At 33.0% G+C, this 13829-nt stretch overlaps 5 protein-coding genes and 1 long non-coding RNA gene across 7 annotated transcripts; 2 read left to right on the top strand and 4 right to left on the bottom strand.

The window, feature by feature from the left end:
- The first annotated feature begins 1688 nt into the window (after nt 1-1688).
- LOC116344109 lies at nt 1689-3639 on the top strand. The gene is made up of 3 exons (XM_031772519.1): nt 1689-2006; nt 2176-2206; nt 2276-3639. Exons 1-3 carry the CDS (start codon nt 1960-1962, stop codon nt 3158-3160), a joined length of 963 nt encoding a protein of 320 aa, XP_031628379.1. The 5' UTR covers nt 1689-1959; the 3' UTR covers nt 3161-3639.
- A 246-nt stretch (nt 3640-3885) lies between these two features.
- LOC116344110 lies at nt 3886-4310 on the bottom strand. Its single transcript, XR_004201378.1, has 2 exons — nt 4200-4310; nt 3886-4130 (listed from the first exon to the last, which is right to left on the bottom strand). It is a non-coding gene; the product is annotated as an uncharacterized LOC116344110 (long non-coding RNA).
- Nucleotides 4311-5489: 1179 nt separating this feature from the next.
- LOC116344384 (keratin-associated protein 16-3-like) lies at nt 5490-5948 on the bottom strand. Its single transcript, XM_031772888.1, has 2 exons — nt 5855-5948; nt 5490-5791 (listed from the first exon to the last, which is right to left on the bottom strand). The coding sequence occupies exons 1-2, from the start codon at nt 5861-5863 to the stop codon at nt 5576-5578; spliced, it is 225 nt and encodes a 74-aa protein (XP_031628748.1). The 5' UTR covers nt 5864-5948; the 3' UTR covers nt 5490-5575.
- A 755-nt stretch (nt 5949-6703) lies between these two features.
- LOC116344172 lies at nt 6704-9296 on the top strand. The gene is made up of 6 exons (XM_031772604.1): nt 6704-7125; nt 7344-7783; nt 7844-8062; nt 8122-8249; nt 8325-8444; nt 8508-9296. The coding sequence occupies exons 1-6, from the start codon at nt 6865-6867 to the stop codon at nt 8558-8560; spliced, it is 1221 nt and encodes a 406-aa protein (XP_031628464.1). The 5' UTR covers nt 6704-6864; the 3' UTR covers nt 8561-9296.
- LOC116344173 (glycine-rich cell wall structural protein-like) lies at nt 8561-10077 on the bottom strand. 2 transcript variants are annotated; one of them, XM_031772606.1, is made up of 3 exons: nt 9298-9393; nt 8889-9240; nt 8561-8794 (listed from the first exon to the last, which is right to left on the bottom strand). In XM_031772606.1, exons 1-3 carry the CDS (start codon nt 9304-9306, stop codon nt 8718-8720), a joined length of 438 nt encoding a protein of 145 aa, XP_031628466.1. In that variant the 5' UTR covers nt 9307-9393; the 3' UTR covers nt 8561-8717. The 2 variants fall into 2 exon arrangements, with proteins under 2 accessions (XP_031628466.1, XP_031628465.1); XM_031772605.1 differs by having other exon boundaries at nt 8561-9240; nt 9298-10077.
- Nucleotides 10078-12550: 2473 nt separating this feature from the next.
- Nucleotides 12551-13600, bottom strand: LOC116344137. The gene is made up of 2 exons (XM_031772556.1): nt 13522-13600; nt 12551-13465 (listed from the first exon to the last, which is right to left on the bottom strand). Exons 1-2 carry the CDS (start codon nt 13562-13564, stop codon nt 12570-12572), a joined length of 939 nt encoding a protein of 312 aa, XP_031628416.1. The 5' UTR covers nt 13565-13600; the 3' UTR covers nt 12551-12569.
- Between the last annotated feature and the right edge of the window lie 229 nt (nt 13601-13829).

Below are 13829 nucleotides of genomic sequence, written 5' to 3'. Positions count from 1 at the left end.
CTACTGATGCTAACTCTTCGTTCAGCTCTCAATTCGAGGTGTTGTGTGTTTTTTTATCCTTCGTGAGGCGCGCGCGACACCAAATGCGTACTGTATTGTGTCCAACCAACGTGTGCAGTTTTCAGTGGTGCAAAGCAGACAAAGCAACATCGAATAAAAATAGCAACGGCCAGTTGGAAAGAGGACCAACATTTGCCAGCTCAAATCACCGTCGAAATAGTCGTCGGATGGTTTCCGGTCGACGAAGAGCAGATACAAAGAGAAAGAGAGATATTATGGAAAATGCACGAAAATGAGCGCGTTTGCGGTGATGATGCAACACAAATTCAGTACACGAAAATAATATAAATTTAATTTTGGCTAGACGACAAGTGTGTCGCAAATGATCGATGGAACGAGACATTCGAAATGAAAATTAGAGACATTGAGAGAGTGGTCACAAGCGCATATGTAAACCAACAAAAGACAACAATACAATGCGATGACAATAACATTTGGGCCCTTGTTAATCAATCTTCGACAGCCGCATCATGGTGGTGCTGATCGAAAACTTACCGATGACATCCAGTTCGCTGAACTTTTGATGTGTAAATAATTTCCGTTCGTGCATATAATTTCAAACAAATAGGTGGTTACCAAAAACATTACGTGCAACCGTTTACGCATTTTATTTGTTGTTGTTGTTGATGATGCACGCACTTTTGTTTACACACGGAGTTGTGAATTTGAATTTATTTTTTCCCGTCTTTTCCTTCGCTTTCAAACTAAAGAACAACAATATCCTTCCAGCCGAAATAAAATCACAGTCTATGCGATTTGTCATTATAAAGAATTATATTTGTGAAATCAGACGCCTTGAATATGCTTTTTTTTCTTTTTAGACGGTTTTTTTCGCGTTTCCGACAGCACATTTTCTGAGGGGGTGGTTTCGCAATCACATTGTCGTCTTCAATGTTTGCTCTTTTTATTTATCCTCCGTGAATGTGGAGTGCCGTTACTGTCGACATCGACGTCTGACTTCGTAAAATGTTTTGCGCAAAAATACACTTTTTTACTTAAAAAAAAACCGCATACTTGCTCGAGATCGAGTCTTTTATGTGTGTGCGATGTTTGGCCAATCAGCAGCTAATATGTACGAGAAATGGGAAGTATTCTTTGAGCAATTTGGTGGATAATGTGCTTGTGTGTGTGAGTGCCTCGGTGGTGGGAAAAAAGTAAAGGCACTTTTTTGTCACACGTACAATGACGCCAATGATTGTAAACACAAGGAGAAATGTTATTAATTGAAAAATACCAAATAGTTCAACGCACGGACAAAAGATGGCATTCAATTTGGTTGTAAGAGGAGATTCAATAAATTATAAGAGTTTTTCTTGATTTGATTTTGTTTTCGCGATAGAGAAGTTTTAACATAAAATTCTGAATGCGCGAAAAAAATACTTTTTAGATTCAATGAAAAAAAAAATGAAATTCATTTATTCGATGAATCTTCTTTCAATTTCACAGTTCAACTCATGTTCAAAGTGAATCAAAATATTGAAACTGACTTTCCATTTCCAGTGGAAATGGAGACATGCGCATTTGACCAGCAAATATTTCCCTTATCAGCTGTTTGATGTCAAATCATTTTTTATCCACTGTCGCCGAAATTTTATTTGTCTGATTCATCTGTCGCTTTCTATCGTAAGAATTGTAGTTTGTAGTAACGAGTTGCTTGCAATTGAAAGAAACCAAAGATTTTCGCGGTATTTTCAATGATCAAATTCATCTGTCGATGACAAGCAATAATAAATGACTTTTAAACTTGTGCAAGTAATGTGTTTTTATTATAGAAATGATGATAGAACAAACGACGAAAAGAATATTGCAACTGTGTAAATAAAAACGACAAAAATCATCAAGCAACGCAAATCATGTCAATTATAACATTTTAATGTATTATTCTCCCTCAAATTCATTATGGGATTATGCTCAGGACGTTGTTTTTCGCGAGAAAGCTTAAATTTGTAAGTGTTGCATTACTTCTTCTTTTTTCATTTTTTTACGTGATGCATATGAGGTGCAATGAAAAGAGTAAATACATGTGAATTTCCAACGTAAATAGAAACTTAATCGATTTTAATCCATTTTAATTCAATTAAATGCACATTTCATTTCAACTATTTCGATAAACAGTACTTCCATGGAATCGGATGGCCAAGACATCGTAAGTGAATCTAATAACATATATGTATATTGAATGAATTTGATAAATGATTCAATTTTGTATCTGTAGAGCTTTATGGATTGTGACACAACGACTGAAAATCAAACATCGCCGTCGCCGTCATTATTTGGTATATTAAAATTTAAAACGAAACATCATTCAAAGTTTTTGAATCGATTCTGGCGGCGACATAAACGGCAACAGCAATCGGCTGTATCACAAACGGCCGTTGGCGGTCCATCATATGCAAGACTGAATACATCACGTCGAAATACTGTGTCAACACTTGAAAATCAAAACTATGGCAAAATGGTTCTTCCAAAGGATGTAATACAGCTGCAATGTCTCGATGTTGGTTCATTGTTGAAAATGAACGAACGACGTGACTATAAGCGGTTGCAATGTGATTCGCTAACAGAAGGAACTTTATCATTTGCCGGTTCATCGTTGGACTTGGAATGGGAGCATGAATACGATGCAATCGAACGGCAACAGAGTCAAGACGAGGCACAGAATTCATGGTATAACTCTGACGAAGAGTCGTCGAGCAGTTCGAGCGATGGAAAAGGTCATTCAATTGAATTATCACAATTTTCATCGCCAACAAATCGATTAAATCGACAAAATAATAACTATCAACCAATCAGTATGAATACAAATTCCATGCGATGGCACAGCCGACAAAGGAGAAAAAATTTAAATCGGTCTACGTCAACGACAAAACTTGATCATAACATCAAAATGAAAAAGACCAAAAATTTGTCACACACATCGACACCGGACTCACTGGAATGGGACGTACATGAAGACGACCATAAATTCAAATCTGAAGAGGATTCACTTGACCAAGAAACGGTGGAATTGCTTAACGAAATTGAATGGCTCAAGAATCGAGCACTCATCGAAACCGGCGACACACAATGGAACACAAATACACATCACGACGAAAGTTGATTTTAAACTCAACGTCAAATGATCGAACAACAAACAAAACGATTCAATCATTAAACAATGAAAATAGGCCGAAATTTGACTTTCTTTTGCCTCATTTTTAAAAATATGCTTTTAGTGATTTTTTAAACAGCAATAACAAAACAAATAGAAACAATCGCAAATGATTCGATTGACTTTATTTTTTATGATTAATACATAGTTCAATTTATGAAGGGAAAAACCAGCTAGCAAATCGATTAGAAAGTGCCTGAGTGTGAAATTGGTTTATTTTTCTTATTAGCAAAGATTTCATTGTGATGCGATGTTTCCTCTGTTCATGTTGAATTATTTAATCTATCTATATAATTAGCTCATTTAAGAACATGTGAAAAGAGAAAACAATGTTCCCAATATATGTTAGCGTTTATCTTTCTTCTTAACTTTACATTATTAGAATATAGAAGATTCCTATGTAGAAAAATTATAAATCGCTTTTTATTTGGTCGTAAGGTTAATTCCAAATTTTAAATTTGAGAAAAAAAATATTAAATCAAAAACTACGTAAATGAATTTATTAAACAAAATGAAACATTATCAAAAATATAATATACAAAAACAAACGTCAAGTACAATGTGGAAAACATATGGAAAAATATAGATGAACTAAATGATATGTTATTTTCGTTAAATTGTTAAACTGTAAGAATTAAAGAAAAGCAATTTTGATGAATAAAATCCGCCGACCCTTTCTTACTAAATTGGTTAAGTTTTTTTATTGTACTGCTTTTATACATCAAGAGAAAAGATTTCCAATTTGACGAAAATCTCTGAATCCTTGTCGGAACTCATTAAGTCCTCTTCCAAAGTGTTGAAAAGCTGGGAAGGAATTACCATTGAAAAAACGTCGGAAGCCAAACTGTGGCGCTGCAATGATAACATGTTGACTTAAAATGCTCAATATTCCAAATAGCAAAATTAATCCAATCGCAGTCTGTAAAAAAAATATTCAATTAATTTGTTTTACTTTACAATTTGATTGAATACATTTTGCCAATTTTACCTTGAACATTTTGATTTTCTATCAAAATTACTGATTTACACGAAGAAATGAAGAATCGCGTTTCTTAATCTCGGCCGAAATTTGAAATGCATCTGTTTGGTTTGAATGAAGTTTCCTTGTTTATATATCCTCTTAAAAAGTCATTTGACTTAACAATAAAAATCCTTCAGACACTCAAGGTTATTAATCCATAATTTTTTGTAACGTTTGGAATTACCGAAAATCAATAAACATATTATTAAATCAGGAATGAATAATATAAAATACAATACATCAACAACGAATACACCTGGAACTGTAAAAATGGAAGAACAGAATGCAGAAAGAATTTGCTGCTATCGACATTATGTAAATGACTTGCAGGCGCTCGGCCGAAAACTGGTTTAATTTATGTCCCTCTGTTATTTGTTTTCTTTGCAGTACATCGAACCAATCTTAACGTCATCGAACGTCGCTGATCAATATTCCAGTACAGGTGAATTTTGTTGGTATTTTTGATATAAATTAATAATTTAAAAATAAACTTATGATTTCAAACGAATATTCCATTTTTTTCACACAAATCATTTTATTGAATTTTTTTACAATCTTTTTTAGCATACACTTTTGCACGAGAGTAAAAACGTAATCATATTTATATCAAATTTGAAACGAATTCCAAAAATGTTCAGAATTTTGTTTTAACCAAAACGACGTAAACCTCTTCTACCAATTCTGCGAAAAACTCGTCTGAATCCAAATTGTGGATTTGGTGCTGCATGTTGGCTTAACATCACCAAAATTGCAAAAACGACAATCATTAGCACCAAAATCTAAAAGTAAATTTAAAATTTTATTTTTCACTTTAACATTTGATATCAGTTCAAAATCAAAACACACCTTGAACATTTTGATTAAAATTGTTTCAAATTAATTAAATCACACGAAAGATGAAGCAATGACGATTAATTTCAACCAAAATCTTTAATGCATCTACATCTTTTAGCGAATCTGTCTGCTTATTTATACCTTCATTCAGACAACTCAAGTACGTAAACATTTTTAAGTCAACATTATAAAAATAGAAATCCTTAAAACGTCCGAGGATATTATTTTCGATTATTTTGATAGTCGATGATTTTTTGCGACGTAAATCTCTCGGAATCTCCAGAAGTCTATGAATATTTTAAATTTATCTCAAACCACACATACTATAAATGAAATAAAAAAATCATCAATAATTCAAAATAAGAGCATTTGCGGGACAACTTCAACCATACGATAGAACCAATTGAATAATAGGTAATGAAGTACTTTAAATTTATAATTTCTTTATTGGCTTTTGGTAACATTTTTTTATTTATAATTATTAATAAAAAAAGTGATTTTTAACATATTTAAAAGTAAAGTGGACGATAGCCAAAACCTGGCCCATATCCAAACGGGCCAAAACCTCTTCCAAAACCGCCGAAGCCAGGTCTGTAGCCATAGAAACCAGGTCCAAATCCTCCACCGAAGCGTCTAATTCCATAGCCTCGGCCGAACTGTGCATCCACAATATTCTGGCTCACAATCATCAACACTCCAAGAAGTACCAGAATTCCAATCACGTTCTGCAATTAGAAAAAAAGTCAAATTTTAAAATGTTCACTTCAATATTTTCTATTTAATCACACCTTGAACATTTTTATTGAGAGTTATTCGGCTGACACGAAAAAAATAGAGAATATTTTGTCAAGTGGTTTCAATGAAATCTGAAATGATTCTGTTTGATTTAGAAGTTTCGGACATTCAATTTATACTCTCAGAAATAGAAACAACATTAAAAGAATGGAAATTCTTCAAACACGTCATCTAATCTGATCAAAATGTATGCTTTTTGGTACGATTTCTTGTTTTTTTCTTCAATGTTTGTAAACATTGGAAATCCCAAAAATAATTAGATAATTATTCTGTTTTAACCGCTAACCAGGAAGGAAACTAGTCTAAAAGCTGTACAAATGGATTTACCGATATTTATTTGAAACTAGTCGTTGCCCAAACTTGTTCAATGAGTCAAAAAAAAATTGGATCAAAACACAACGAAGTATTTATCGTATTTGAATTTTGTGACGTGATGGTGCTGCAGAGAATTAAAGCGCGGACGCGACGTCAATAACTGGTTTTTTGTTTATGTTATTATTATAGTAGCACCGTATACAAATGAAATGTAAATTATGTTGAATTTCAACGGAATTTCTTTGAAATTGTTGTGAATTTCCACTGAATTCTTGTTTTGCATCTGGTAATTTTAAATCAACATGTTTAAAGTGTCAAGTAGTTGACAGTTGATATTCAATCGAAATAAAAAAGGGAAAAAACAGATGAAACAAAAACAAACAATCATTTATCAACATTTAATGGCACTCCACCGTTGAAAATATTATGATATTGTACATTATCTGTACAAATGTTGATTACCCTTTTTTGCGCTGCTACTGCTGTTATAAACTTTCGTCACCTTTGGAATGAGAGAGTTTGTGTCGGCAATCTTATCAGCAGACGCCTATAAACTTTGGAATGGCTATAAGTGACTTTCTTTTTGTATTCTTGTTTGTCAATTTAATGGCAGTTTAGTTGAGAAAGTTTCGAGACTTGTTATATTTTGCTAGTTCATCATAAATACTTTTTAATAACATTCAACAGAATGATTACGTTTCAATCAGAGGAATTGTTTGGTGCATTTTTAGTCTTTGTTGTTGTTTTTATAATCATTTTACTACTCGATTTATTTTACCGCCAGTATTATTCACGCGATGTAGAGAAAACGGTCTATGTAAAACATTATACAGTTCGTTTTCATTTGAAAAAACTATTGGCTCGATTGCTTTTGAAATTGAACAGACGAGAAGCGACACCAGATAATGTTGTCGATAAGTTACAAATTTTTTCAGACACCGATCCCATGGTAAGCGTTTATTATTAGAGAAAATATGAAAGATATGAAAATGAAAACCATAATTAATAAGGAAAGTGGCATAATAATTTAGTATAAAAGTTAGATAGGTCTTGAAACTTTTCTTTTATCAAACTTGATACTTGAAAAAATTAAACTACAAACAGTGTTATAAATATTCTTCTCTCCCTTCTCTTAAAAAAATCTCTATCAATTTATATTCTGCGTAGCCAGTTGATGCGGTATTTTTCAATACAAGTTCAATGAGCCGACAAATTGTTGTATTTTCTGCTGCAAAACGAAGAAATGGACTCGTAAATTCAATGGGTTTCTTAAGAGTGCCAGATTTCAGTGATAATTTGCTAACATTTCCATCATTTCCCGATACATCCCTCTATCAGACTGAATCAGAACAGAAGGATCTCAGTTGCTATGGCGTGGCTGGATTAAAAATAACACCAGTTGTACCGAATAGAGAATATCATCTCGAGTACAATGGAAAAATGCGATTGGAATCGGCACCGTACAAAGAAGTCGACATTGAATTGAATGTATTTTGGCGTTCAAAGTTACCCGCATTCAATTTTAGTACCGGTTTAAGTAAAATTGCAATGTCAACAGCAATGGCCCTTCAACCATGGTCGAGAAAATATTTTGAACATTTGAAAAGGTAAAACATCATGTTCGATAGCATTTTAATAATAATGAAAACTTCCATTGATGACGACAGACATCATCAAACACATTTCGAGCAATACGGCGATGTCGACGGTGTTGCAAAGATAAATGGCAAAGATTACCCGATAAATACAAGTGGCTTGCGTGATCGTACATTTGGTGCTATACGAGATTGGAATCAATATCATCGATACGCCATCCATATGTTTCGCTTGGACAATGGCGATGCAATAACCGTCGGTGTAATATGTGTCCCGATCATGTTTACAAGGTAAAATTATATTTATTTATTTTTGCTACAAATTAATTTTCAACTTTTTTTTAAATTAGACTTGTTATCGGTTTTGTGACAAAGGCAAATGATAACGTTAACATTCCAATCGATAATTGTTCATTTGATTTGAACGAATACCAAAGATACAACCCACCCGAGAATTATGAGTTTGATTTCATTGCAAGTGAGTATTGAAATGGAACTGTGAGTTTATTTTATATTGCTATTTTTGCGTCGTTGTTTTTATTTAATCCATCAGACAACGATTCATATCGAGTACATGTGAAACGGCATACAAAGGCGAAAATTTATATGGGAGAACAATCGGAATGCTGTTTGGTTGAGACATGGTGCGATTTCAAAGTGAATGGCATTAAAGGTAATTATAATTTTTATTTAAATTTTCTGATTATTTTATCTATAATTATTGGATTGATTTCAGGATGGGGAGCTTGCGAATGGCAATATAAACATGATAATGAACAACAAAAGTGATTTATCTTTTGCGAATTCTTACATTTCTTACATTTATTTTTTACAATTATGAATAACGAGATAACATCTATTGTTTACTGAAATATATAAATATCACGAAAATAGAATTGACTGATTAGTGTGTAATATTTGGTGTTGTGAAAGTTTGTTGCTGCATTTAAAGGTATCCACGACGGAATCGTCCGAAACCTCGTCGGAATCGACCAAAGCGACCTGGAAATGCGCCCCCATAGCCTATACGTGAAAAATTCGAGATTTTTTTTTAGATTATTTTGTCGAAAATTTGATTTTACTTCAATTTGGTTCATAATCATTTTTGAATAAGTACCTCCATAGCCGCCTGGATATCCTCCGGATAAGCCAGGTCCACCGAAACTAGAACCACCAAAACCAGGACCGCCAAATGAACCAGGACCCCCGAAACCGGCTCCGCCGGGATATCCACCATAGACGCCGGGTGCACCACCAAAGGACTGCCCTCCCAAACCACCAAAACCAGGACCGCCAATACCATTACCAAATGCAGTACCGCGGAAAGCTTCACGAGCAAATCCCCCAACCGCTCCTCCCAACGCCGAACCGGCAATTTGACCGAGTCCACGTTGCGGTTCTGCATTGGCAGAAAATTGATTACTTAAAATCGACAGCACCACAAATAGCACAATTGTTTCAACCAAACTCTGTAAAAAAAATATCGTTAAACATCGAATATATTGAAACTGATGATTAAAACAAACCTTAAACATTTTTACAAAAAAAAATAATCCAAAATAAAAGAATGGTATGAAGATGGTATGCACCAAATCGAATCTAAAAAGCTAATGTTTATTTTCAAACATACAGCGCTGAATTTATACTATTGTGGCTAGAATATTCGCACATTGCGTCAGATCGAATCGCTTGAACAACAATAGACCAAAAGAAAACAAACCAGTTCTATGCTTGCTTCAATTTTATTCCAACAAATAAGCGGTTGCTTTTTGTGAGGTAAACAACATTTAAATCTTATTATATCTTCTTGTTAGAAACGCCCGCAGTTGAAAACCACAAAATAATAATATAAAAGAATCTCTTCCGACAGAGTCAGATCCGCAATAAATACATAAATTCTTTTTCCGGTGCACATTTCCTACACATTTTAGTCACTGAATTTATGGTTTAGTTAATACTACGAAAGAACCATATAAGCGTGTGCCAAAATTATGAAAATTCGCCGCCGAAATTCAAATGAATGATAGCGACAGTACAAATGAAGAAACCGGTTTTCTATTTATAATATTTTCGGTAAAAAAAACACACCTTTTTATTTTAATGCGATATGTTTGATTGACAGGTAAACAGTGTTTACTAAACACATAAAAACGATATTAATTGCTTAAGCACTTGTTATTAAACTTTTTTATTTTCAAAAAGAAGATTTCGAGCCATAATGCCTCATGGAATTTTTTTTTCATGCAGCGGGTCTCGCTTTCAATTGATATGATCTTCGAAGTCGACCTATAAAATGGAATCAAACAGAAGTTTGATCATTAAAATGAATATCTGAAGTGCAATTTTGTTTAAACCTACCATAGTAACCATCATCAAATCCATTGTATCCATTATATCTATTGACTCCATTATATCTATTGGGTCCATTATAGTAACGCATTCGATCAAAATTTCGTTCGATCGCTCTTTCGGCAACATCATCAATAACGTCTTCAATGCCTCTATTAATTCCACGATCGATGTCATCGAAGTATTGCGCACTTGCATAAGCAACCAAAATTGTAAGCACCAACAGAAAAGACTGAAATTTCCGAATATTTTTCATTCAATTTTAAGTAAAACAAAACATCTACACATTTTTCGACAATACGTTTATATAAAATTTGAAAACAGCAACTACCTTAAACATTTTGACACAGTCTAAAAAATAAATTAAATATTTCAACAACGATAGTTGATGTGATTGAAGTCAAGAGAATAATTAAGAATTATGAAAGTTTCGACCGTTCTTTTATACGTTCTCAACTCATAGGAAATACTGCTTTTATGCGCTTAATATTTATTCAAAAAAAATTCAACGTTACACGTAAATGTAAAATTAATTTAAACACAGAATAAAAGCGGTGCATGAAGAACGTAGTGTCATCGTTACGGATGATATAGCAATTAATATTGTGCGGAAAGTGTATGGTTCGCTAACATTTAGACTTTTTGTGATAATTGGTTTCACACGAGGTAACTTAAAAGCACCAGAAAAAAATATACTAATTGATTGGAATAATACATTGTATGAACAGTTAATTGTTCATATGGTTGAGGTTGATGGCTATATTTATAGTATAAATGAGATTGATGAAGTTTTGAAAACAAATTAGCACGGCCTGATATTATTTATATCTATAACACTGTCGACGGACATGATCCAGATAGTTTTTATGTTGCTTGCGTACGTTCTATTCACAAAAAGTTGTTTACGTCCATCGAAATTATGAAAAATTCCCGCTGAAATGCAAAGGTGATAGCTGGAATTTGAGTGACTTTCAAAACCTGTTTAAAATACTTTCGGTAGAATTGAATACTCTTTTTTATTGGCATACACACAAATTGAATCGATATGATAATGAGTAGGCTATTTATTTTCAAATTTAGCTTAAAATAATAAATTCACGGATGTTTCTTTATTCATCGGGTCTCGCGTTTAAAGATGATCTTCGGAAACGACCTTTTGGAATCAAACATAAGTGTTATTAGTATGTAAAATGAATATGATTTGAAATAATTTAATTTCTTTTAAACTCACCATAGTAACCATCGCCAAATCCATTGTAATCATTATATCGATCGTATCTATTGTAGTCATTATATCCATCGTATCTATTGTAGTAATTTCCACCAGTCAACCGTTCGCCCAAATTTTCAATGACGTCTTCTACACCTCTTTCTATTCCACGTTCTATACCATATCCGATGTTATCAAAGAATTGCGCACTTGCATGAGCAACCAAAATGGTTAACACCAATATTATCTGGAAATTTTTGGGAAATTCCATAAAAAAAATCTTATCACGTTTAAATAAAACACTAAGTTCACAACTACCTTGACCTTGATCATTTTGACGCAGAATTTTTTTTATTAAGAACTTCGAACTGCTTCGATCGAACTTGAAAGAATAATTGAGTGCGGTCCGAAGTTTAGGCGCACTTTTATACATGCTTACGATGCGAAAAAAATGCTTGTTTTTCTGCGACGTATATTTATTTCAGACATTATTTCAAACTCTTGAGCCCGGCTGGCGCCAACAATTTGGTATATTTCGATTTAATTGTGAATTTATGTTCAATTTATTATAGATTTTTTCATCGAAACACAGAATAAATCCAGCTCATGAAGAGCAAAGTGTCGTCGTCATATTTGAAGATTGGTAAGATAACAACTAATTAACGGTGTGAAAAATATATGGTTCGCTTAACAAAACTTTATATCTATATATGTTTGCGCATGTTCGCATTTTTTTAAAATATTTCATTGAAGTACGTGTTTGAATCATGAATCGTATGATTGAGGTTTTCGACTGTAAATTATCTTGAAAAAACGTCTGGAATAACAGCAACAAACTAACTTCGGATGACGAATATTACACCTATTGTAAATTGATTGATACAGACACCATACATATTTAATGTTTCGCTTCAATCAACTCAGTTCCGTCATTGAATAAAAAATAGAAAAATGTTTTAAATCTTGAAATATCAAGTTTTTTGTTTTGCAAAACAATTCATTTTATGATAAATTATCACTGATGGCATATGTCGCCGACATACTTGAAATGAAGGAAAATTTCATCGGAATTTTTTCAATACTAACTAATAACAAATTTGTAAAAGTATTGTTTGATTGCTAAGCTCAATGTTAAAAAAAAACGTTTATTTGTGTGCAAGCGCACGATGATTTTATTAAAGCACAACAAATCTAGATGAAATACAATTTATACAAAATGGTTAAGGTTTTTTCGCATCGTTATTGCGGGAAAGTCTTCGGCTCCTGCACGGCCAACTTTATTTCAAGTAAAGCATTTTCCTCAAAAATGAATTTATTTTCTGGGTTCTTAAAATCATCCATTTTGATGAAATTAACTGCTCCAAAAAGCGAAGATCTCCAGTGATAATCGTAAGCAAAACTATATGTTTTGTCTTTGCTTCCACCTTTTTCGTTTGACAACAGTTTGATAGTTGCTTTAACATTGTAGGTGCTATTGATATCCATGTCACTCGCATTACCACCAACAAAAACTGAAAACATCTCCACCTGATCATGGGTATATGGAACTGCCCAAACATACCATTTTACTCCACGAAGTACTATATTTGGCGATTTTGTACCTTTAGTATTAAGAGCATCAAACACTCGAAGCTGAAATGTTGTTGAAACATGTTCCAAAGTTTGCACCAGCACTGGCCGCTTGACAGACAATGAAAATTTAAACGTTGCTATACCATCCTTTACATATTTATCGGTGAAATCTGACCATTTTACATCAAATAAAGAAATTTCTAGATTTGCTTTCTCAAATTCAACATCGTTTAATTCCATTTTTAAAGATTCCTGTCCTGTTTCCTTATGTTCGATTTGGATTTTTCCATTGACAATGGATGATGACTTGGATAAATCACCGTCAAATACAGACTGTAAAGAGACCTTTAATTTTTCACTATCTTCTTTTACATCTTTGCACAGTTGAACTTTCCATGGAATTCTGTACAATTCCACTTCAGAAGAATTGTAGCATGATTCGGTTTTAATATCCTGTACTTTCACTTTAAGTTCAAGTTCACTCTGGAAAGTGTCGTCTACTTTTCGAAAATAATTATCGCCCTTTGGTTCTAATGTATATCCACTTCTGGCCAACACTATGCCTGAAATATGCATAAAACATTTTCGATTTTTTAAGAAGAGAAGCAAAAAAACTCACCAGCTAAACAGCCAACTAATAACATTAACTTATATTCCATCATTGTGCTATGACTTTTTCTTGAATGATTTGAGTCGCAAATTACGTACTGAATTTATACGGTAGGCTCCTTAATTTATCAATTCAAGTAATTCGAACTGATAAAAATTGATATTATTTTATTGAATCACTTTTCAAATCAAAATCATACTTTTTATCGATTCGAGTTCGAAACCATTCGTGTCTGATAAGATAAACTGACAAAATGAACTTTAATCATGGAAATGCTTACACAATGCCATAAAATGTGTTGAAATTAATAATTTCAA

The sequence above is a fragment of the Contarinia nasturtii genome, unplaced genomic scaffold (genome assembly GCF_009176525.2).
Source record: "Contarinia nasturtii isolate CC-2019 unplaced genomic scaffold, AAFC_CNas_1.1 Cnas_scaffold_1037, whole genome shotgun sequence".
Classification (NCBI taxonomy): Eukaryota; Metazoa; Arthropoda; class Insecta; order Diptera; family Cecidomyiidae; genus Contarinia; species Contarinia nasturtii.
The sequence above is the reverse complement of the archived record's forward strand: the minus strand, read 5'-3'. Positions and strand labels throughout refer to the sequence as shown.